At 38.5% G+C, this 23,780-nt stretch overlaps 1 protein-coding gene across 3 annotated transcripts in view; it reads left to right on the forward strand.

The window, feature by feature from the left end:
* Positions 1–23,780, forward strand: part of LOC144650017 (3'-5' RNA helicase YTHDC2-like) — an 81,454-nt gene that overhangs the window by 3,919 nt on the left and 53,755 nt on the right. Inside the window, exons 6-45 of one of the 3 annotated variants that reach the window (XM_078509764.1) lie at positions 71–237; positions 425–527; positions 682–838; positions 1,637–1,691; positions 1,941–2,200; positions 2,912–3,261; positions 3,934–4,002; positions 4,162–4,219; positions 4,370–4,499; positions 5,092–5,157; positions 5,726–5,843; positions 6,381–6,438; positions 7,080–7,170; positions 8,112–8,163; positions 8,287–8,322; positions 8,629–8,709; positions 9,101–9,183; positions 9,931–10,036; positions 10,556–10,675; positions 11,387–11,429; positions 11,853–11,975; positions 12,264–12,370; positions 12,668–12,762; positions 13,375–13,480; positions 13,784–13,854; positions 14,449–14,586; positions 15,449–15,713; positions 16,410–16,505; positions 16,738–16,828; positions 17,405–17,444; positions 17,719–17,774; positions 17,944–17,987; positions 18,807–18,876; positions 19,036–19,094; positions 19,630–19,683; positions 20,095–20,149; positions 20,248–20,344; positions 20,861–20,945; positions 21,437–22,139; positions 22,238–23,669. In XM_078509764.1, the coding sequence (XP_078365890.1) occupies positions 71–237; positions 425–527; positions 682–838; positions 1,637–1,691; positions 1,941–2,200; positions 2,912–3,261; positions 3,934–4,002; positions 4,162–4,219; positions 4,370–4,499; positions 5,092–5,157; positions 5,726–5,843; positions 6,381–6,438; positions 7,080–7,170; positions 8,112–8,163; positions 8,287–8,322; positions 8,629–8,709; positions 9,101–9,183; positions 9,931–10,036; positions 10,556–10,675; positions 11,387–11,429; positions 11,853–11,975; positions 12,264–12,370; positions 12,668–12,762; positions 13,375–13,480; positions 13,784–13,854; positions 14,449–14,586; positions 15,449–15,713; positions 16,410–16,505; positions 16,738–16,828; positions 17,405–17,444; positions 17,719–17,774; positions 17,944–17,987; positions 18,807–18,876; positions 19,036–19,094; positions 19,630–19,683; positions 20,095–20,149; positions 20,248–20,344; positions 20,861–20,945; positions 21,437–21,913 (4,332 nt within the window). In that variant the 3' untranslated portion in view covers positions 21,914–22,139; positions 22,238–23,669. Of the gene's footprint in view, positions 1–70; positions 238–424; positions 528–681; positions 839–1,636; positions 1,692–1,940; positions 2,201–2,911; positions 3,262–3,933; positions 4,003–4,161; positions 4,220–4,369; positions 4,500–5,091; positions 5,158–5,725; positions 5,844–6,380; positions 6,439–7,079; positions 7,171–8,111; positions 8,164–8,286; positions 8,323–8,628; positions 8,710–9,100; positions 9,184–9,930; positions 10,037–10,555; positions 10,676–11,386; positions 11,430–11,852; positions 11,976–12,263; positions 12,371–12,667; positions 12,763–13,374; positions 13,481–13,783; positions 13,855–14,448; positions 14,587–15,448; positions 15,714–16,409; positions 16,506–16,737; positions 16,829–17,404; positions 17,445–17,718; positions 17,775–17,943; positions 17,988–18,806; positions 18,877–19,035; positions 19,095–19,629; positions 19,684–20,094; positions 20,150–20,247; positions 20,345–20,860; positions 20,946–21,436; positions 23,670–23,780 lie in introns of all 3 variants that reach the window. The other 2 variants (XM_078509823.1, XM_078509686.1) reach the window with 2 other exon arrangements.

Consider the following 23,780-nt stretch of genomic DNA (forward strand, 5'->3'; position numbering starts at 1 on the left):
TGGGGAAAAAGATGGTAACTCACTTTTGAGTGGTACTGTACATGGTGTGATGTTTTGTTTCTATCTGTAGGTTCCGCAGTTTATACTGGAAGAGGCTTATACCCACTCCACTCCTTGCCGAATAGTTTGTACTCAACCTCGCAGAATATCTGCCATGTCAGTAAGCGAGAGAGTAGCAACAGAGAGGGGAGAGAGACTTGGGCAGACAGTTGGCTACCAAATAAGGCTTGATAACAGGTACAAACCAGTTTCTCTGAGTGCCAGAGCTGTATGTACATTTGCAAGGTTTTGTGTGGCAATATTACAGGTCTTTCTAGTTTATTTAAGTTGACTTTTTTGTATTATTATTTAGTGGTTTTAATAAGATTATTGACTGCACAAACACTGGTGATAATAGGTCTTTTTTCTTCCTATTTTAATGCAGAATATCTCCGAAGACATTGTTGACTTACTGTACAACTGGAGTGCTATTACGAACTTTGATGTCTGGAGATAACTCTCTGTCATTTGTCACACATGTTATTGTGGTAAGATCACAACTTTAACCCTGAAAGCGTACAATTTCAGTTGTTCAATTATTGTTTTTTGGTCTTTAATTTAAATACCTGCATGTGCAGGCAGTTGCAGAAAAAGTAAAATTTAGTAACACAGAATACTTTATCTGCTTTTATTTTTGATCAGGATGAAGTTCATGAGCGTGATAGATTTTCAGATTTTCTTCTGATCGCCTTGAGAGATCTTTTAACAGTAAACAGAAGACTTAAATTGATTTTAATGAGTGCCTCTCTGGACATCAACTTGTTTATTGACTACTTTGGCAAGTGCCCAGTGGTTCATGGTAGGTTTTCATATATTACAGCTTTCATTTTGGTAATCTAAACCTGTTTACTGTCCACACGCAGTTAGGGAAGCCAAAGCCATGAGCCATGTGGCCCACACTGCCGGAGCTTATCCTGGTTTCCGTGGCGTTAAGCGGCTAGGAATATTTCTACTTCCCCCTGAATGGGATGCTAGTCCATTGCAGGGTTCCCCCCCCCCCAACATTTTGTCGCTGGTACCCATTTATACACCTGGGTGGAGAGACGTACTATTCTCATGAGAGTAAAGTTTCTTGCCCAAGAACACAACACAAGTGAACCCAGCGGGGCTCGAACTTGGACCGTCGATCCAGAGTTCATCGCGCTAACCATTAGGCCATCGTGCCTCCCATCCACACGCAGTTAACGCCCCCTAAATTAAAGTGGACACCATGGGGGCCAGCTGTACTAGACAGTCAAGCTTCTTCCTTTGAAGGAAGATTGTGTTAAAATTACCCTAGTGTTGCACTATCAACTGCTCTTAAAGAGGTACCAAAGCATTGAGAAAATTAGCATCAGCTTCATTTAGCATCATGGAAGCGTGTTTCTGTTATGTAGTTCTTTTCCTCTGTTACTACATTACATCTATAATTATATCCTCCTATACTTTTCATTAAGCCATCCCTAAAGTGACTGCTACTTTAGGCCGTCAAAATTCTCTGTCAGGCAGTTCTTACAGTGTGGTTAATAGAAAAGGACAGCCATTACCAAACTGCTGTTAGTTGTCTTGCGGCATGGCATCATCTACTTTGTGTAATCAATCTTGTTTTTTTTCACAGTTCCTGGTCGGTGCTTTGAGGTAAAAGCATACTTTCTGGAAGATGTCCTTAAGATGTGAGTGCTCTTAAGATTACATTATTTAATTATTTTTACATAGCCTTGCTCTCTCATTCTACTGGCATCTGCAGACTTGCAACAAGCTGTCAAGGGATTCACAATTTACTAAATCTTTAATGCACAAGCAACATTCTCTTAATTTGAACTCTGTCTTAGCTATCAAATGCATTTACAATGTGGTGGTACCAAGAACCCTGCAAAGCCACTTTTCCTTAAGAACGTTATCCAATCTGTGTCATATTGCAGGACATCATATTGTAACAAAGAGATGGCCAAGCATTTTAAAGAAGCACAAAGCAAAAATGGGACAGAGCAAAAGGAAAAGAACAGTTCCCTTCCTCTTATGAAGGAAGAGTCCATGCCAGGAAAGGACAATGAAGTTAAGAGTACTCAGAAAGCTGGTGAGGCTGGAAGTGAAAACAATGTGATTATAGAGGAACTGGGTCCACCTAGTGCTGATGTGGAACCTGATGAAATGTTTGAACAAGAACTGCAGCCAACAGAAGGTAATTATAATCCATCACCATCCTTAACTATATTGCACATGGTACACAGTCATTTGCATAATATTAATAAGTTGTAGTTGGGCCAAAACATTGCCCACAGAGTTGGTCATCTTATTCCAGAAGTTCTGATGATGCAATAACGAGTATTGGGTATTGCTACCCACCCCCCCCCCCCAACTTTGATTGGATGTCAGTTTTTTGCAGATTACCTTAGACTGGTGAATCTCTCTGAATGGACTGTGCTTAAAGATGAATTACAGTCCATACTGCGCAATCTCGGCTGCAATGTTTATGTGAGCCTCACAAACAAAGCAAAACTAAAAATTACGTGACAAACTTACCTGTTTCTTCATTATTAACGCCAGATATCCTTGCAGAACAAATAATAACAAGTAGAAGAACCTTGACGCTATTTCAAACCGACGTTTCAGCTCATCGGAAATTCTTGAACGATGCGAACTGTAATGGCGGACTAAAAAACTTCATGTATGCTGTCAACGAAGTGTAACGTTTCAACGAATTCAAAACAAAAACGAAAACAAACCCCGAGTCTGCGCAGTACGGACTGGAAATCAGCTTTAATGTTACATTAAAAATTGTACTTTGTATGTACATTGGGTCACTAAAAATCTTATGCTCTTCAGTGAAGAAAAAGATGAAGAAAAAGACGGAGGTTTAATCAGTCAATAATACTTATTCTGTTCTTGTTAGAAATTGAACTGGAGGATGATCCAGAACAGAAGATAGTTGAGGACTCCCAAGAAAAGGATTACCTTCCAGACTTCCAACTTGATGAGGAGCTTGGTGATGGAGAAGATATGGAACAGGACATCTTATTGGAAGAAGAAGAAGAAGAAGAAGAAGGAGAAAATGATGGCAACGATGAAGGAGACGTGGACGAGGCAGATGAAGATGATATAGAGGAGGAAGAAGAGGAGAAACTTGATGATGAAGAAGTCAAAGAGGTGGAAGAAGAAATGGAAGAGATCAAACTCGAGGGTGATAATGGTGATGATACTGCGCAGATTCCAGCAAATGATGGCAATGATGAAGAAGCTGAGGTATAGTCACTTTTCTATTTTCTAACCATGAATCCTAAAAGTATTGCTTTGTTCTGCTTTTCCCTGATTAGCACAACACCCATCCTCACAATAATGATCATAACAGCATGAGTTTTATTTCAAACACAGTAACCATGGTGCAATGAAATGCATTGCATGTATTGTATAGTTATCTAGCTAGACAAAGTTTTTGTTTGTCTTGGTAATGAAGAACACATAAATTTATTTAATGCTACATTTCCCAATAATGTCTATGTTTAAATAGACTTACGTTATCTTGTAGCTTATGGTTTAATTTACAGGGAAGAATAGTAAGAGTATGAGGGAGGACAATTGAAAATGTTCTTTGAATTTGACCTCATCATGTGAAATCATCTTATTTGTACATGCTCTTATTCTTTGCTACGTGGTACCAGTTTTTAACTGCTCTCTTAGCTATAACAAAGTGTTAACACATGGAACACTATTGCAGAGCATAGTAAGGAAAACAGCAGTAATGGTGTTGCTTGGCAAACTGTCATAGTCTTATGGCTGCTTACTTATATACTGGCATTTGGTTCATAATATATTGCACAATTATATTACAAACCAGCTACTTTTGTTGGTTCTGTGTTGATTATAGGAGGTTGAATATTGTCACTAAATGTTCACCCCTGAAACTTCTGCTTCTAGGAAAGTGACAGTGAGGAACAATACTTAAGGCAAGAAATGGACAACAGCATTTCTGAAGCATGGCTAAATGTAAGTTAAAAACAACATAAGTTATTCTAAGCTATCTTAAAACCATTTTACTTAGTTATCAAAAATGCTTAATTTATGCATAATTTACATAAAAAATTGTAACTGTCTGATGATTTCCACAAAATGTAACTTTATGTTTCCTGATGTTTTTCTTGTTAGGGTGATGAGGAATCATTTGTTCAAATTCTTTACTTGATTATGCATGAAAATATCAGTGGTAAGTTAGTATCAGTGTCTATTTAAGGCAATTCCACAGATGTTGTTGTAGAACTTGAAATATTAGCAGAATATTTAAGGTTGCCCCTGTTTGTGTACAGCTTGAATTACAACTGAGATGAACTGTGACAGTTTGTGTTTCTTCACACAGTGGATTATCAACACTCTGAGACCCAGGCCACTGCTCTGATGGTAGCTTCAGGACGAGGCTGTGCTGGTGTTGTGGAGCAGTTGTTGAATTTAGGGGCTAACCCGCACATCAAAGAACCTAAGAATGGCTGGTAAATATTAAACCGTTTCTTAAAACTACATTTAACTGGTGAAATGGATACAATCATTGCAAAGTCCTCTCTCTTTGTTAGAGAAATATAAATCAAACACAGGTCTCCTGGAGTTTGCCCTGTTTGTTAAAAAATGAATAATGCTATCCACTGAAAAATCACTATCCTCCTTCCAGTGGATAGCAATTTATTTGGTGGATAATGTTATCCACACCTTGAGCAACTGGGGCCTGGTTCTCAGTACATTTATCATATCTTGACATCTTGACACCTCTCAAAGCTGGACTGTGAGGGCTAACTTTAGTTAATGGAAATATGGCAAACATGTATTATGGCTATGCTGCCTAATTATTGTAAATAACATTACTCAGAGTCCTAGCTTGTTTGTGAAAAGAGTTTTTGTCATGCTGTTAGTTCCTGAATACTACAATGCATATATGTATGCCTATAATTTGCATAAAAGGCATGTACCAGTTATCTGGCAGGCTTTACTGAAGATTTCATTCATTTTGGAATTACACTTCAATCTTTGATATTAATATGTCCCTACCTTGCCAACCCATCCTGCTTGTAATAAACCTTTGTTTTACAGGACAGCAATAGACTGGGGCAAGAAATGGGAGCACACAGAGGTTGTTGAACTTCTTGAGTCATCTTTGTAAGTACAATGTTTAATTAATGCAGTGGTTATGGATTTTAAAGGGACTGTGTCACAGCTAAGTTAAATTTATTTTATTTAGTTTTGCCAAATGCTTGCTATGAAGCTTACCGGTATGTTTGCAAAGAAATCAATTCTATAACTTCATTGCAATCAAAATTAATGTGTATCTCGGAGGTATTAATTTAGAACTTCAAGCAAACAAGACTAAATTTGAAAACTGGGACAACAATATCTTTAGCCCAACAATATTTCAAAAACCATATCGCAGTCTGTTTCAATATTCTTCACTTTTGGCCATCCATACCTTCTTTTTTTTTTTTTTATATCTCACCGAATAAGCTTGTTCAATAAGATGTTAAAGATGACGAGTGCATGAGAATCACCTTGAAAAAAATTCGAGTAGTCCAGATAATTTGTCTCTGGTTGGCTGGCTGCACATGGAACGAAAAATTATAAGTGGTTCTTATAACTGGTATTTGATTCTTATTGTTATCACCAGCAACCATGCACAACCTTTTTTATTAGTTGTTATTGATTTATCTACTTGCCATATCAACTTATTCAGGTCATCACCAAAGGTCCCTTATGTCGATGAAACAGCTTTAGAAAAGGAATCTAATGAATTAAGTGAAGAAAGCAAAGAATTACTTTCCATCTATCACAAGACATTTGATGATGATAGGGTAAGTTCTCTAAAGGATACATTGAAATGCATTCAAGATATGATATTTTTATTGTAGTTGTTCTGCCAATGGGAAATCCTCACTAGAGGGGCCGTAAGGGGGTTTCTCGTGAAACGTGATTGTACGTTTTTATTTTCCGTGATCCGTGATTATAAAATAATATTGTCCGTGAACTGTGAATGACATACTTGTTGTGACACGTGAAAGCAAAAAATAAGGTTGTGTAATCATAATATTTGACTAGAATTCAGCACTTTCTCCAAAAAAACCAACCTGCTGTGCAAGGTAGATTACTTTTGGACACAATTTGCGTGATGGCTAAATATTTAAGAACAGGTAGTCAGTCAGTCAAAATCGTCCTTGCAAGACCTTGCAAGACTAAACACACTTCGATATGGAGGCTTAAATGCACAAGGCTTCCTCGTCTATGTTATTTTCCGTGAAACGTGATTTACCATTTTTAATAGTCATGAACTGTGCGCATGATCCCCCCTTACCGCCCCTCTCACTAAGTCTTGACTTATAATTACTTTGCAGGTTGATCGGGATCTTATTATCAGTTTGCTGACATATATATGCAATACTCAGCAAGAAGGTAAGACTTATGAGCAGCTTGAGTGTAGCCCAAAAAATTAAATGTAATTAATTTATAACTATTACTAATTATATATGATATATATACTAATATAAATTATATATAATAGAGCGGTTTTCACTTGAGTGTCGAAAGTAAATTGTGTTTGCTTTGGTTTTGCATTACTACACTCAGTGATTGGCTTAAAAATCTCACGCCACTTTCTCAGCCAATCAGGAGTAAAACCAAAACCAATCGTGACTCACTTGTGTACGTTTTCCCGCGCTTTGTGCCAGCTACATGTATTTGCTTTAAGTTTGATTGGTTCACTGGATTGTCTGTGTCCTTTGTGATTGGCCAGAGTAATTACTTTGGTTTTGGTTTTACGACACTCATTGAAAACTGCTCTATAAGTACTCAATTACTACTTTGTGTAGGCACAGTGGCATAATGCATTGTACTACAGAAGCTCATACATCTGAACAAAGAAAAACATGCAGGACTATCCTTTTTGCTAACCAAGCAAAGTGAAATACTACAATTTGATTGGTTAATTTGTCGAACCACAAATGAAAGGCCTTCAAAAAAGCCAATTTCATCTACACTATAGTCTGGCCTAGTTCTGAAGCATATTTATTTACTAATAACTCAAATATACACAGGTGCAATATTGGTGTTTCTTCCTGGCTATGATGAAATTATTACTCTTCGTGATCATCTGACAGCTGATAGAGAATTTGGAAATTCAAGAAGGTACTGTGACCGGCTCTTTGGCAGGGCTTTTTATATAGCCAAGTGGTCACCCCCACCCCTTCTTCCCATCCACCCTGCCAGCTGGCTCTTTGCAACATGTTTCTGTTCTTTCTGCAATACAGTCGAAGCTCTTTTAACGGACACTCTCGTTAGCGGACAACTCTACTTATGGCCGCCTTGTTTGAAACCCTGTTTTAACTCCCATACAAACTCGGTATTTTTACATTCTCGTAAGCGGACATTACCGTAAGCGGCCGCGGACACTTTCAGAGATTACGACTTAGACTTTTTCTTTGTTCTTGAGCTCCCATAAGTGAACACCCCAAAGAAAATCCTATTAACAGCCTCTGCATCTTGTTTTTATCAATCAACTTCACAACGCCGTTTGTCACAATGATTTTACAGTAATTACAGTACCATATTTTAGTGCTTGAGTTGTCGCTATCCACGTCTGTCGGGTTATTGTTAGCTGACCAAGCTCCCTTAAGGGGCCATTTATCCCCTACACCGCTAGTGGCCGCCTACAAGAACCATTCTCCTAAGTGGCTAGCTCCAGTTAAAAAAAAAAAAATAAAAAATAATAATAAAAAGTTATGGACAATTTTTTCACGTCCTGAGGGTGTCCGCATATGAGAGCTTTGACTGTAACTGTTTGTTTACAGTGACCTCAACTCTGTGTTGACACTTAAATCAGGTCTTTTTGTCACTCCTTTTGTTTTACCTTTAAACAATTTTTAATGTAGTCACTTGGTGGTTACTATCTGACATCTATATCCATAGCAAGATATTTTCCCTGGGCAGTGCACATTTTCTTCAACTGCCATGAAGAAGACACAGAAATTATTAAATGCTTTTTTTAGTTGTTAATGAGTCTACAAGAATAAATTTCAGAAGATAAAATGAAAATGCTAAGATTGATTTGTTCTTTATTTTGCAAATAGGTATCAGATCTACACTCTTCATTCGTCTATGCAGCCATCAGAACAGAGAAAGGTGAATAAGAAGCATTAGAATTTGAAAAGTGTGGCTTGGATTGTATTGATGTATGATTATAAGCCTTTTTATATATTAATCTGAACACAATGATTTGTAACTAGTTTTCTTTTCTTTTGCAAGGTTTTCAGAAAACTGCATCAAACTATGAGAAAGATTGTAAGTATAAACTACATCACAACACAACACTCATCCAGATAGAGACCTAACTATTTTCAACATATTTATTGAGATCTTTCAATGATAAACCTTACAGTACCTCAAAAGACCCTATTCTTAAGGCCCTATTCTCCCAGAGGAGAAATAAGGAAGCAGATGTGATGTAACCTCAAAAGACACCCTTCCCCTTGAGATCTTTTGGACCAGTATTAGATCAGGCTTATTTTCAGGTATCTGTAAGTTTTTTTTTTTTTTAATTTTTTAATGAAAAAATAAATGCATACAAACCTTTTCTTTCACACACAGATTCTCTCTACCAATATAGCTGAGACAAGTGTAACAATAGATGATGTTGTATTTGTGATTGACAGTGGAAAAGTGAAAGAGGTACATACTGTAATTAAAAGTTAAGTGGACTACATGCACATATCACTACACTTGGTAATTTTTTACCACAAGACAAGTCTAACAGTAATACATGATAGCCCACCTCTGGAGAGCCTTAGCTATGATAAAATGCTTTTTGCAACTTACAAGTGTTGCTATTCCCATTTCCCCAGGCGTCTGCCCCAACCCCCGACAATTTTCTACATATTACCTATGCACCATAATGACAGAATAAAAAGTTCAGACATTGTTTCCAGGCATACTAGGCTCCGAGATGATCATAATTCCTCCCCTGCCCCATTCCTTCCATTTCCTACAGTTAATGGGACTGGCTGGTGTATTGCGATTTGTTGGAAAATGTACATGACTTACTGGGGGTGTTTTACTTCAGAAATCTTTTGATGCCTTGACGTCAGTGTCCACACTACACCCAGTGTGGGTGTCCAAGACAAGTGCAATTCAGAGAAAAGGAAGGTGAGATACTCCAGCGGCACTTATTCAAAATTTGGACGCCGCAAAGAACCTTATATTTTACAGTTATTGAAAAGGGCGTCTTTCTATTGTGAAGAGAGAAGATTGAGAATTGCTGAAGAGAAAAGTGGTGCTAGCTGCCCTGGCAAAGTTGAATTGCTGAAGAGAGAAGTGGTGCTAGCTGCCCTGGCAAAGTTTGCGGCATTCACAACATTTACAGAACTACACTGTACTATTGCAAGAATTGTGAATAGAAAAACTAATGGCCAAGTGGTAAAACAATCACTTTGATCTGCAAAACATTTCTCTTGATTAAAAGTGCTTATTAGTGGGTGGCGCTTATTAGCTTTTTTGTCCCAAATGCGGCGCTTATTTGAGGGCGGCGGTTATTTTGGGGCGGCACTCATTTGAGTTAATACGGTACAGTAGATTGTGTTTGCATACCTTAACTATATATCAGGTCCTATCTCTTCTCTCACCAAATACCTTGCATATTTTGGTTTTTAGTTACTTGTCCAGGTTCTGAAACAACTGTGTTTAGCATTGGATAATATTTTTTTAAACTTAGCAATTCTGTTATTTACACAGCATGTACATGTAGAAGTTGCTATTAATATAAAAATAAGTACAGGGAGACTAATGAAATATTTGCAAAAACCAAAAACAAAATTTGACATAAAGTTGTATTCTAACAAGAAGTGACAACATCGCTAGTGACTAAAGTTTTTTTGTTGTTGTTTATCATCTCAGGGCTGGAAGGTGCTCCCCTGGTGTTTGTTTCCATTTATTTAGCCGTGTTCGCTACGATAGTTTATTGGAATATCAAATTCCAGAGTTACTGAGAACACCACTGCAGGTAAAATGTTAAACTGTTACAAAAATTTCAGCATTCAGATTGATGAACATTCTGACACCCCCAAGGTCTCAGAACGAGCGAGACATCTACTTGAATTCCTGGGGCACTCATTCACATGGAATATAATCACCCGTCAACACAATTGGCGAAAACGCAAGATCTTGGAGGCTTCGTTTATCGCTTTAAGAAAGCCAGAGCTAAACAAAAAGCTGCTGGCTCATCCAATTCATCTTTTTCTCATGGGAGTGACTTAACATTTAAATACAAAACTATGTGGCAAACACACCAACTCTGATGATGACTTTTAGTCGAAAAGTTCGGTTTTTTATTATTGCCTTTGAACTTTTTAAACAATTTTAATATACATGTATTAAAAACTCTTCGCTAAATGGAGGCTAGCAGCATCTGGGGCCATGTTACTGTCAAGAAGAAACCTGAATAAAATGTACTTAAACTGTAATTTCCAGTGTACATTTGCTCAATGACTGGGTATTATTTGTTTTTGTTTTTGTTTCACAGGAACTCTGTCTTCATACAAAGCTCCTAGCATCACCAAACACGTCAATTTCTGATTTTCTGTCCAAAGCTCCTGAAGCACCACCCTTTTTGGTGCTACGAAATGCTATTGCCCTGCTAAAGGTTGGTTCTGACAATGGTGGTAAATTTGTTAAAGCTATTTAATGTGTTATGTTTTTTTATCACATGCCGGGGTAAATTCCATGTTCATCCCATGCCAAAGATCATCATCTTTCTTCCCTTTTTGCTGTTTTGGAAATGTGGCATAGGTTGTTTTTTTAAAAAAAATTCTGTGCAAGCTTATAAAATGCAAAGTTCTCCATTTATTACATGCCAGGATTATACCAAAGACTGTCAATGATCATACGCCAATAAGACGCACCCTTCAGAAACCGTGTCCAAAATATTTGACATTGTATATATTAAATGCACCCTAGACTACAAGCAATTACCCTCTTTCCCCAGAGTTTTTGTGTGAGTGGCAATTCAATTTATAATATCCATGCAAATAAAATTAATAAAGGTTAATTAAAAGTGATTCTCTCAGCTTGCAGCTTCATTGCTCACCGGTGACATATTCCCACACTTAAATTTCACGTTATGCCATTTTAAAATTAAAAAAAAAAAAAACTGGCCATAGTCTGAATTTACCTTGAAGTACGTTGTTGTGTTTTCAATCATTAATTTTCATTGTAAAATGTACATACTGTACGTGAAATTTATGTTAAGTGGAATTATGATGTATGTTTGATCATGGTCTCAAGTAATCACCACCTTAGTCAATCAGTACGTGTTGTTGATGTTTTCTCTTTGTTTATTTGTTTCCTGTTTAAGACAATAGATGCCTTGGATAAATGGGAAGATCTGACTGACCTTGGTAAATACATACCTTGTTATGATAACTGCAAAAGCATAAAAACGAAGTGTTGATATCCAAAATTGATAAAAATGTATGTAACATGCTCAGGGCATCAATAATGTTAAGAATTTAATGTCTTTTTCCAGTCAGTTTTCTTTGTACCTTTAAACCATGTGATTGTTATGTGCAGTTAAAATGGTTCTAGCATGACTGTAAGTACGTTGCTGTTACACTGTACATTTGCAACTACTTTCATGTTGTCAACACTTTCATTTATGACATTGTTGACTGGTGTCATAGGTCCACAATGCGTGCAAAATGATATAAATATGGCATCATAGTTCTGCAATTCGTTCATTTACATAGAAAATCTTACATCATAGGTCCACAGTGAGTGCAGAGAGATAACTGTCTGACATTTTCTTTGAAACACTCCTACAGGTCGTCACCTTGCAGACTTACCTCTCAGTCCTCAGCTGGGGAAGATGATCTTGTATTCAGTTGTACTGAAATGTGTGGATCCAATTGTTACCATAGCTTGTGCTCTGGCATACAGAGATCCTTGTGAGTAAAACGAAATTAATGTACACTGACCTGAAGTTCTTGATTAAATGGAAGACTTTGTGTCTCAGAGAGGAGTATCGCTGCTATTCACTGAATCGTATAGGAATTGTAGTTAATTGAGTGCCAGTACCAATGAGCCATCAGGCTCCTTTGATCTTGACGATCTAAATTGACCCTACCTTGGTCATGCAAAAACCAAAATCACTTGTTAAGCTCCATCTCTATTATTAATATAAACATTCAGGTGTAACGTAACTTGTCTCATCTATACTTTGTTTAAAATTACAGTCATCCTGCCAATGTACCCATCAGAGAAACGTGCTGCAGCTGCAGCCAGGAAAAGATTCATCTTGGATCCATTTAGTGATCACTTGATCTTTGTTCAAGTGTTTAGGGTGAGTACGTCTTCATAAACACCTATACCTAGAGTTAACATTATCAGTGTTTCCCGATCGCAGACTCCTTATGTTCCTCAACACGTTGCATTGATGCATGTGTGACAGCATGTTAGCCAACATAATCTGCACTGCACAGGTTACGCTTTAAATGATGTTAAAATTCTACCCGTGAATGTAGATTTCAATCGCTTTCTTTTTAAACTTCCGAAGATGAGCCTGCTGGCAGGCTAGTTGTTCTCACAAGTATTTTACAGTGGCAATCGTAGTTGACAAAAGATTTTGTATTGTTTACAGGGCTGGCAACGTGCAAGATCTGAGGGGTTTGACAAAAACTTTTGTCGCAGGAATTATTTGTCTCAGGCCACTTTAGAGATGATGGCAGGCATGAGGTGAAAATTGATGTTGAAATATTGATTAGTAAACATCTATAGATAGATTGGGAATTAGAGACTTCTGTTGTCCTTCTCAGTCCTTAGAGACCAGAATTCACCATCAACTGGTGTTTGTTTCCCTGAATGTTACTCTATAAAAACACAGAGATCATTTTCTATTTGACAATTCTAATTGCATTTCTGAGGATCTAAGGTATTTCCCATTGCCCATGACACTTCACCTTGCACCTTCCAACGCCTCATATGTAAATGCGTTTTGCACAAGTCTGGGGCATTACACAATCAACATTGCTCTTCAGTTTTGACCTTATCATCCTGTTTGAAGGTGCGCTATTTTCCCTTGAAATGTGAGGTGATGATTTCAGGACTTGTATCTGAAATGGCATACTTAAAAACAGGCCTGAGATGAGTGACATCTTTATCTTTTATGACAAACACTGCAACCCCCCCCCCCCCAAACCAACTTCATTGTAATTGCCATCCAGTGGGGAATGTTATGTTCAATCAAACTATAAGTTCTAGAATATCTTTGCAGTAAGACAAATTTGTGGTAAAAGTTCCTTGTTTCTTCAATGACTCTTATAACTGTACTTCTTTATTGTTTCTCAGGTCACAGATTCTTGGTCAGTTAAAAGTTGCAGGATTTATTCGGCCTCGTGGTGCAGGGGATATAAGAGACTTGAATTCAAACTCAAATAACTGGGCTGTTGTCAAGGTAGATGGCTGCATAGCTTAATGCCATAATTTTAAGTTAGTGTGTTGAAGTAACTTGATCTCAGAAGCATTGTTTTAAACTTGAACTCAAAAAAATCCTCAAACCTCAATTGAGGAAAATGCAGCACACTAGTTATTATTAAGTGACTGTGCAAAGCCTGGATTAAGACAATACATTCAATCTTAAAATGCATATGTTATCAAGGTCGTTTGAATACGGTTTTAATCAAGGGAGGTGTTTCCAATATGTTACTATCACTTCCATAGTGTGACATTATTCAATAAATTTTAATTTTGATCACAGGCAGCCCTCTGTGCTGGAACTTTCCCTCAAGTAGCTCGTGTGGATAGAAGTACCAAAAAACTCACAACACAGTAAGTCAGAACATTCATCAAAGTTAAATTTATTTACAGTTAACCACACATTTAGTTTATTGGCTCAAAACATGGAATGATGTTAGATGAAGGTTTTAATACCAGTGAAAGCACATATCCATCATTACAAACAAGTACAACAAGAACCCATAGCAATGTGTGGTCTGGTGTTTTCGTGCAACAGCAATCAAATTCCAGCACTGATTATTTCTATCTGGAAAACATCTGCACTAACACCTTTATCATTGACAGCGATCCTAATTGGAACCTATTATTATTCAAGGAGGCACTGCACATTAAAACAAACAGAGCAGAACTTAACACTGGTCTGAAAGCAAGCTGTGAACTGGTTTTATTTCAATAATCTCCTCACCTCTAGCCTATATAGTTTCTGCCTTTTATTCTGTACCTCATACCTGATGATGGTTTTGCAATAAATTTAACCAATATATTGTGTTTATTACGATAGTTTATTTCATTGACTGGAATATCTAGTCATGAATTTACTTGGAATCTCCTTTATAATATTCAACCAACATACTGTAGAAAGGAGAGTATAAAGCTGCTGTGTGATATTTTTTATTCCTTTTACAGGAAAGAGACTAAGGTTCGATTTCACAATTCCTCCATTTTGTACCAGTCCCCAACCCAAGGAGAATCTATGAGTGGTGCCCAGGCCAAAGCCATCACCAAACTCCCATCTGATTGGCTGATTTATGAAGAAATGGCAAGGTATGTTTCCCAGTAGATTAGAAGTGTTCTTAATGTCATGGGAGCGATAAGGATTTGTGTCACTTTTCTGCTGGGTCACTTATTAATTTAACTTCCTTATATGTTTTCAAATGGACGTTTTACAAAAACGTGTGGAAACTCAATGACTTTATTCTTTTCCCAACATCTATTTTCTTTTACCCATAGTTAATTATCTCACCCGAGTTCTTTTTTCCCTGTTGTACCAAAGCTTTTCTTGTCTTTGGTGGATGTTGTGCTTGCCACAGTTGTTCAAAGGGTCAATAATGCTATTCAGCAGATAAATCCTTGTCCACTGGGTAGCGAAGAAGGTTTTGTATGACAGTTATCCACTGGATAGCGATTTATCTGGTGGGTAGCGTTATCCACCCTTTGAACAACTGGGACGTTGAAAACATGCAGTTGAGTTTTAGCTTCCTGTACATTGTCTGTAAATGTCGTGCTTCAAAATTGATTACAAGAATTTATTAAGCTTTTTTTAAACTACCGGTAGTTCTTGTCACATCAGCTGAGACTTGTTACATTTTAACTTAGCAAGTTCAGAATACTTTATAAAAAAGCCACTTCTAATAAAATGAATAAACTTTCTAACGTATTTTTGCCCAGTAACACTCCTTCAATACATTGCCTTGATCTGAAGTTTTTACAATGCAGGCCCTGGTTGCTTGAAAGCTGGATAACGCTATCCACCCGATAAATTGCTGTCCGGTGGATAGCGTAGTATGTTTTGCTAACACTTACCACTGGATAGTGATTTATCCCAGCTTTCGAACAACCAGGGGGAGATGTAGCGTATGTAACTGTGGGAAAATGCACTGTTGATATATGACCACCCTCTCAACAGATTGTACACAACAGTGACTGTCAAATGCTGCACACTAGTGTCTCCTATAACAGTAGCACTCTTCACTGGACCCAGTCTCTCCTCTGAGCATGTTACCCAGGACCCCTCTGCAACTCGTGACGGTGAGAGATACCCTGGAGAAGGCCTAGGACGAGAGAGTGAGAGCAGTGACAGTGACACAGAGGAAACATCAGGAGAGAAAAAGGAAAACAATGGTGTTGTGTTCAAAGTGGATGACTGGATTGCTCTCTCAGGAAACAAAGAGGTTATAATACAGTCAACTCTCTCTAAAACAGACAACTTCAGGACCGGCTCCAACTGTCTGTTTTAGAGAGGTGTCCGTCTTATAGGGAGTTTAGTTTCAGTAAAATGACTGAAAAACGGCAGGGAGGGGACCAACACCAGGTGTCCATCTGAAAGAGGTGTCTGTCTTATAGAGGTGTCCGTTAAGAGAGAGTTGACTGTAATCATGATGTATTTTGACCCCTCCCTTACCTTCCTACCTCGAGTTTATTCCCTTGAATTTGTTACTCCTTCCTCACCTTTCCCTTTGATACAATTCTAAGCATTTGCATGGTACAGTCGAAGCTCTTGTAAGTGGACACCCTCGGGAAGCAAAATAAGTGTCCGTAACTGGAGCTGGCCGCTTACGAGAATGGTTCTCGTTAGCGGCCATTAGAGGTGTAGGGGAAAGATGGCTGCTTACGGGAGCTTCCCTGGAGCTTCTCTGTACACCCTCCTTCTTCTAGATGGTTAACCAAAAATGCTACCGAGACAATTTTCACTTCTCTATGTCAGACACTTCAACAAAGACACACAAATGTCTGCATTTGAGATGTACACTTGCACATATTGATAAGCAAATTAGCCACTTATTTCATGTCTTGGTTTATAGAGATGTGTCTACAGAACTTCTGCAGAAATGTGTCAACTCTGCTAACTGTTTTACATTATACTGCAGATTGTAAACCACGTGTCATACCTACACCATAAGCTGCAGGCGCTGTTCATCAGAAGGATTCGTTCTCCTTCCAGACCATGGTCCCAAGTGGATGAGGTAAGAAGCAATGAACGTTTTGATTGTTGCATCCCACATCTTTTTGGGTCTTATTGTGCAATCCAGTTTATGTCATTTTATACCTTAGAGCGTTTACATGCCCTGAACTATAAAAATGCCTAGAACACCTCTTATAGACCACATGAGTCTCTTACGATCTTGGAATCATGTAAGCTACACTAAATGTCCCAAGTTCTAAATGATCTCCATTTCAACTTTTGTTTGAACACAGATGGTTGTCCGTGCAGTAGCAGCTGTGTTAACAGCTGAGGAGCAAGTCATGAATCCTTCATTGTATCCACGCCAAAGAAGAACACGACCAGGTAATGTGACTTTGTTATGATGAACTTCAACATTCTCCTCACTGTTGTTCATGCATATTCTTTAATTCTTCTTGGGAGAGTTTGGTTGTAAATCAGATTTTTCATTCTTATGACCTGTCTGCAAGATTGTTCTAAAAAGTAAAACAAAGTAAGCTAAAGCTAAGCTTAGTCAAACTCTAGCCATAGCCCCAGCTGCCTAAGCTTATCCCAGTTTCCATAGCATGAAGAGACAAGAAGTGTTTTTACTCCCCCTGGATGGAATGCTAGTTCATTACAGGTTACACTTTGGGCAGCATTCTGTCAGGTTTCCTTGACAGAACATTGTATGCTGGTTTATACTTCTAGATGGGAAGTCGAGAGGCACTGAAAGTTTAATGACTTGCCCTAGAACACAACACAGTGACCCAGGCCAGGGCTCAAGCCTGAACTGCCAGTTCAGAGTCGAAAGCACTGGCCATTAGGGCACTGCACCTCCCAAGTAGAGTTTAGCTAGAGATTAATCATGGTTAAGATTAAACAGTTCAATGTAATATGTTTTAAAACTAACCAAAATCTAACTTTTTATTACCCTCACAGGAATTGAAAGTGGACCGCCCATGCGATCTAGGGCAGAAAGGTATGACAGGGTCTGTTTTTGCTGATTCTGATGTACCCTGGCCACAATGCCCTGTATTTTTGCAGCTGACTAAGTATCGTAAAATTCAGCTGTACAAAAAAAGGACAGTTATATAATAATATCTGAAAACACCCATAGGGAAGTGTTTGCTATTAAAAAGCCGTACTTTTGTAACTTGATAAAAACACAGTACTTCCTCAAGCAGGTGACTTAATGATGGCGCAAGTATTACAGAAAAAAAAATATCATTTAATTTTATCTGTTCCATTCATAGGCCCCGCCCAGTGGAGCAGTTTTCTCCGTCAAGGGAACGCCCTCGAGACTCCTCTGGTAAGTGACCTATTAATTTGTATCTCAACTGGTATTGAAAGCATGGCATCTGCTTGAAAATGAATTCATACGGTCAGTTTAAGTGAAATGTGAATCACGTAGTACAATAACACGAAGGGTTGAAAAAAAGATGTAGTTGTTATTTCTGGTACATGTTTGTCTTTTTCAGGGTCAAGCCCGCACATTAAAAGTGAAATACAATCGTCCCCTCAAGTAAGTTCATGTTAAACTAGCATTCTTGACAAGTGACAGCTGATATCACTATCAATTTTAAGAGTCACACAAACTTTCCTTCGAGTTCTAGGGTCAGGAAGGTACAGAAACTACAACATAAAAATCTCAAAGCTCACATTAGATGTTTTGCACCTGTGTAGTAACAGAAATATTAGGGCAATATCTCTGCCTTGGCTCAGCGAGGCTCCAATAAAATGTCTGCTAAACCCTTTTAGCCACAAGCTCAAAATGCAATTTCTTAATTACCGTCTCATACATTTCTTTGAATGTTATTCCTCAGGATTTGGTGGTCCATATACACAATGATTTGCTATTGGGTTCAGCACTAAATTGATATGGAACGAGCGGTGGTTCATAAAAAGCCAAGGCCTTGAAATAAATGTTTCAAAAGATCAGCCATCTTCAGGCTAAGACTTCAAGCCACTCCCTTTCACTTGCATTACTTTCTTTTCCTCTTGTTCTTCCCTTCTCCTCTCCTTTTCTAATTACTGTTAGAGCCAGCTGTGCATGGACCGACGAGGCCCCCACGACACGGAGAACAGCGCGAGCCGGGGGAGTGACAATATGTAGGTGGACTCACCAGAGCCACAGACACCGCCCCGCTGAGCGAAGCACCGGGGCCCGGACATGCCAAGAAAACTGGGCGAGCAATTGTAAATATAAAATACGTTTTAAGATCCCACTTAGTTGACGGTTTATGCAGTACTCAGACCTTCCTCCAAGGGTTGTAGGTATAAACATAGGCATTTTTTCTTGGTCCGAGAAGTATTATAACTGTTTTTCTTTGTACCCACACAGAATGGAAACAAACCGTCAAGTGACAGTTGGTCACCAAGACCTGCTCAGCAGTCAGAGAAATTAGGTGAAGGTTAGTATTTTCATTAAAATTGCCAAAAAATAATTGCAACAAAATGATGTTCATAGTAAATCCATGTGATCTACCACTTGTAGCAGTGATTTGTTTAATTACGGAAGTCATGAATAAACTAATGAGAGGCACTCTTTTTTGTAATTTTTTTATTTTCAGCTCGTTACTTTATCATGAAGTGTAACAATCAAAGAAATTTGGACATATCAATGGCCAAGGTAACAGTCATGATTTTATCTGCTGTTTGTATTACTACCATTTGCGTCCATCCATGAAGCGTGAACAATTTAACGCGTAGTTTTACTTTTGAAACCTCAACGGTTTTGTCTGTTACGTGCCACTTTTGACCAATGAAACGTTTGTGGCCAGGTCGCGAAATTGACAACGTTTTGGCGCTATACGATCATGTTTTCTTCACGAGCTATCAGTATTTTCAAGATTTGCCCGCTTACTTTGATGAAAGTCTACTCAGAAAATATTATTACAATGGAGAGGAGAAAAGATGACAAGTTTGGAAAGAAGTATCGTCCAGGAGTCGCTTTAGAACAAGATTTTCAATGCTTGATTCACTTGTCCGAAGTGTCACGTTTTCAGATAAAACCGTTAACGTTTCAAAAGCAAAACTACGCGCTAAATTGTTCACGCTTCATGGATGAACGCAAATGGTAGTACATGAGCACGAGAGTATTTTTAAATGATTTTGACTGTTTTAAAATATAACTTTTAGTAATGCTTTTTGTGGCTTCCTCTAAGGGCATCTGGGCAACAACATTGGCCAATGAAAAGAAGCTTAACAGAGCCTTTAAGGTAAGGATCCGTGGAACATGACAATTGATCAATCATTGTAAATGAACTGATGACCTTGTCCACGTTTTTGTTTTATTTTCACATGCCCTTTGGTGTTGTTTTACCAGTACATGTACTTGTTTTCCATTGCTAGTTACTCTGTGTGGATGTGCTTTCTTGGAAAAAAAGGGGTATTAGAAAAGGAGGGGTTTTTTTTTTTTTTTTTTTTGGGAAATTTTGGGGGGGGGGGCGGGGGGTAGATCAGTTATTTAGATCGTTGTATAATGTTTGTTCAGCGCTGCAGGATGACGCAAGTTATGGCTGCATGAGGATGACTAAACGGGTGGGGCCTCTTGGCACCCCTCTACCACTGGTTACATGAGCAGTCAAAAAGTAAGGGTAAATGACAAATTTGATTTCAATTCTTCTTAGGAAACCAAGCATGTCATTCTTGTTTTCTCTGTTCAAGGCAGTGGCCACTTTCAAGGTGATCATTTGGCAAACATCTTTTTTTTTTCTGTGCTTAGCAACAAGAACAAATCTGTACTGACTGTTTTTTTACCCTTCACTTTCCCTCTGCAACAGGCTATGCACAAATGACATCACCTATTGGCAAAGACAAGTCCCCTGAGTTTGGTTCAAGCTCACTCAGCGGTGTTTTCAATGTTGACTGGATTAAGAAGTATGCACATTTAATTTTTGATTTTTTCCTTTCTTTGGAAACATTAAAGCATCATGAACAAACTCAGTTTTGCAATGTTCCAATTAATGACGCTGAAGCATAGATGTCACTTTAATTGTGCAGCGTGAAGGAGATCGGAAACTTTTAGCATGCAGCCTTGATAGATTTAATACATTCAATTGAAATGAGATCACAATTGAACATAATAGTTATCTGAGGGGGAAAAATACCAATAGTGAAACAATTAACGAAAACTGGAAAAGATTGAGCTGCATTTTAAAGAATGAGCTTGAAAAATGTGGCTACATTTTCCGAAAGGTCTTCTTGCTTTGAAATTCATGTACATGTCGCTTTTTTAAAATTCCTTGCACTGAATAGTGTGAGCTAGGGGAATGTGTTGTGAAGCTTCTGATCTTGAATTGTACTCTTTGTAATTAAAGGACTCAGAGATACCATTATCTTGACGTAAAGAAACATGGATGCGTATGATACATTCCTCTCTCCCTTATCCCACAGAGCCAGTATTCCATTCCAGCAAGCTCATCATCTTGTTAACCCGTGGAATGATCACAAGAAAGTTCAGATCAGCCGTGATGGACAGGTCAGTGAAAGAAGCCACCAATGTAGTAGATTTCTTAGGATTCCTGTTACGAAACCCTTACAAATGTGTTGAACAAATTACAGCTTGAAGACAAGAGAATTTTATCAGTGCCCAGCATGGAAAAAAGATCACAAGGCAGTGCATTGTTAGATTTGCCCTGATGCTAGACTATCTTAATCAATTTTATTTTTCTGTAATCAATTCTATAGAACTGACTGTAGAGTCAATATCTTTTAGCCCCAATAAACCATGATTCATAGCTAGTTCCCTCACTGGTTTTCCACACAAAACATGCAGCAACAACAAGGGTATGTGAGTGTAAAGGCAGTTTAAATTTCATAAGTTCTCTCCTCTTAACATCCTGCTCTCAATTCTAAATTGCTGTCCACATCAAAATTGTTCAAGGCTACAATAAGAAGAGCCCCTGTTATAACCTATGATTTGTAGTGCAAAGAAATTGACATTAAATTTTTATGAACGTTTTATTCCAGGAGTTAGAGCCTAAAATCGGTGAAGAGCTTTGTAAGCTGTGGGACGCTGACCAAAACAGTCTGAGCGGGCGCACCCCAAGAGGTGCCAACAGCATGAACAGGCGTGGCAAACCATCTGGACCTTCTCAACCTGATCTCCACCCCTCCCCTGGTCAGTGGCAAGGTGCACAGTACACTGCTATTCAACAGGTGTACACTACCCACACCCCCTCCATGCCAATCCCTGTTCCCATTCCCTCAGCTCATTCCCGTCACGCCATCACAGCACCTTACCCTCGCCATCAAGTCGTTGCAGCCCAGCCCATGGCCGTGCACCCTGCTGTTCCTTTTGGTGCGCACGCAGTTGCACTGCAGTCTCAGTTCCGTCCAGCGGTAGCTCCCAGGTTCCCTGGAGCCATGGTACAGCCACCCCATATGAGGACAATGGGTCTGCCACCACGCCCTACAAGAGGGTCATATAATTCACCCAGGAAGTAATGGGGTGATTATTTCATGGTCATTCTACAATGGAATGCTATAAGGGGATACTACCAGGAATGACTCATATGAGGTCTTTAAAGATCTTTAAAAGCATTGGTATATATTGGTTGTTTCAGCTATTTATGGTCATTCAAGTCTAAAATGGTTCAACAGTGCTGATAAGAAAATGAATTCTGCCATCTTTGTAGACATTCACCATAAACCCAGAATATGGTAATTTTGTGTTGTTTTGAAGTGGACAGCTATTAAATGCACCAGTAATGATTTCGAATGCACATACAGAGCCATTCGACTGGTCATTATCAAACGTTTTGTTTTCAGATATTTTTAGTTTTGTTGCTGTTCCTGCTGTGGCTGCCTTAGCTCACTTTTGACTAGTACTGATTAGAAGCAATCCATATGCATGCCACACTTGTAAATAAGTTAATGAAAACAATTGGATAGCATCAAAATACTGGGACACTGTGGGCAGGGTCTGGAAGGGTATTTTTAGGATCCGGGATTTGACCAAAATACAGTGCGGGATTCGGGAAAACGCAAAATATCTTCAGGGGATTCTGGATTTGACTGCTCTCCGGGAAGTGGGATAAACTAAAATTTGGGCACGGATGCGGGATTTTTAGCCTCTCCGTCGGGAGTTCAGGAAGTCGTCACAACACAAATGGATGTTCAAGCAGCGAACGCGAATCAACCGGGCGAACACGTGGAGTCTGTTTCAGATAAGACGCGGTGGAAACTGTTCCTGTAAACTTCAATCGTGCTCTTATATCATACTGAGGTATGAAAATTTATTTCTTTTTTGCACACGTAAGATCAAACTTTCAAACGAAAGCGCTAATCTGCATCTCACATTTATTAGCTTTTGCAGAATTTATTCTTCTCTGATGTATTTTTTAGGAGAAAAAAAAAACGGGATTTGGGAAAAGCCATTAAAAAAAAGCGGGATGCGGGAATTTTGCAAAAAAAGGAGCAGGAATGCGGGATCAGCACCCCCCCCCCCCGTTCCAGACCCTGTGTGGGGTATAGTTTGTGATCATGCTGATTTTGGTTAATTTAGTAGAGCACATCATAGACAGGGTAGGGGATCAAGGTGAATTAAAATGGTGAACACGTTCAACTACCAAAGTTTAAAGGAAATTTATTTTAATTTAAACGAACTTTAATATATAGTTGTCACAAGGAGTTAAAAATAGTCTACAACGTCCTTTACAACTTCTAGACTCGCTGTACTACTGTGATGAAAAATATAACACTGTTACGTTCTGTTATTCAACTGAGAAGACAAACAGCTAACTGCAATAACGTTGTCATAGAAAAAAGAGAATAGCAAAAGGGGAAATAGGAATCAATTAGCGTAGTTTCATAACTGATAGCATTTACAGAAAACTCACGAGTTTTTAACTGCACACTTTGAGTCCACTTTATTATGCTGTAACAAGATAAATTGATTTATTCGTATTTTGAGGCATTTTCAGGCCATTTGTACAAATGAATTTTGTGCATGCGCTTAATTAATTCCTATTTGACTTTTTCTTTTTTCCTTTTTTCTATGACAACCTTATTGCAATTAGGTGTATACATACAGTAAGCTTTTAGATTATAGTACTAAGTAACACCCTGCAGTGTGTGTCCACAGCAGGAATTTTTAACTAACTTGATAGTATATGCAAAGAATCAGGGCTTGAAAAAAAAAATTGAATTTCAGCTGGCCCCTTGGACAAGAAGTTCTTAAAGTCTTCCACTTGTCCAACACGTAGTACCATGTGACTGGGACACCACACGATTGTGGGTGAACAGAAGACACTGTGATGCAGCATGAGGAAGTGCACCAGTGTCAATCCTGGACATACGAAGTCTCTGCCAG

This window comes from Oculina patagonica, chromosome 1 (assembly GCF_052425735.1).
Source record: "Oculina patagonica isolate OP01 chromosome 1, crgOcupat, whole genome shotgun sequence".
Taxonomy (NCBI): domain Eukaryota; kingdom Metazoa; phylum Cnidaria; class Anthozoa; order Scleractinia; family Oculinidae; genus Oculina; species Oculina patagonica.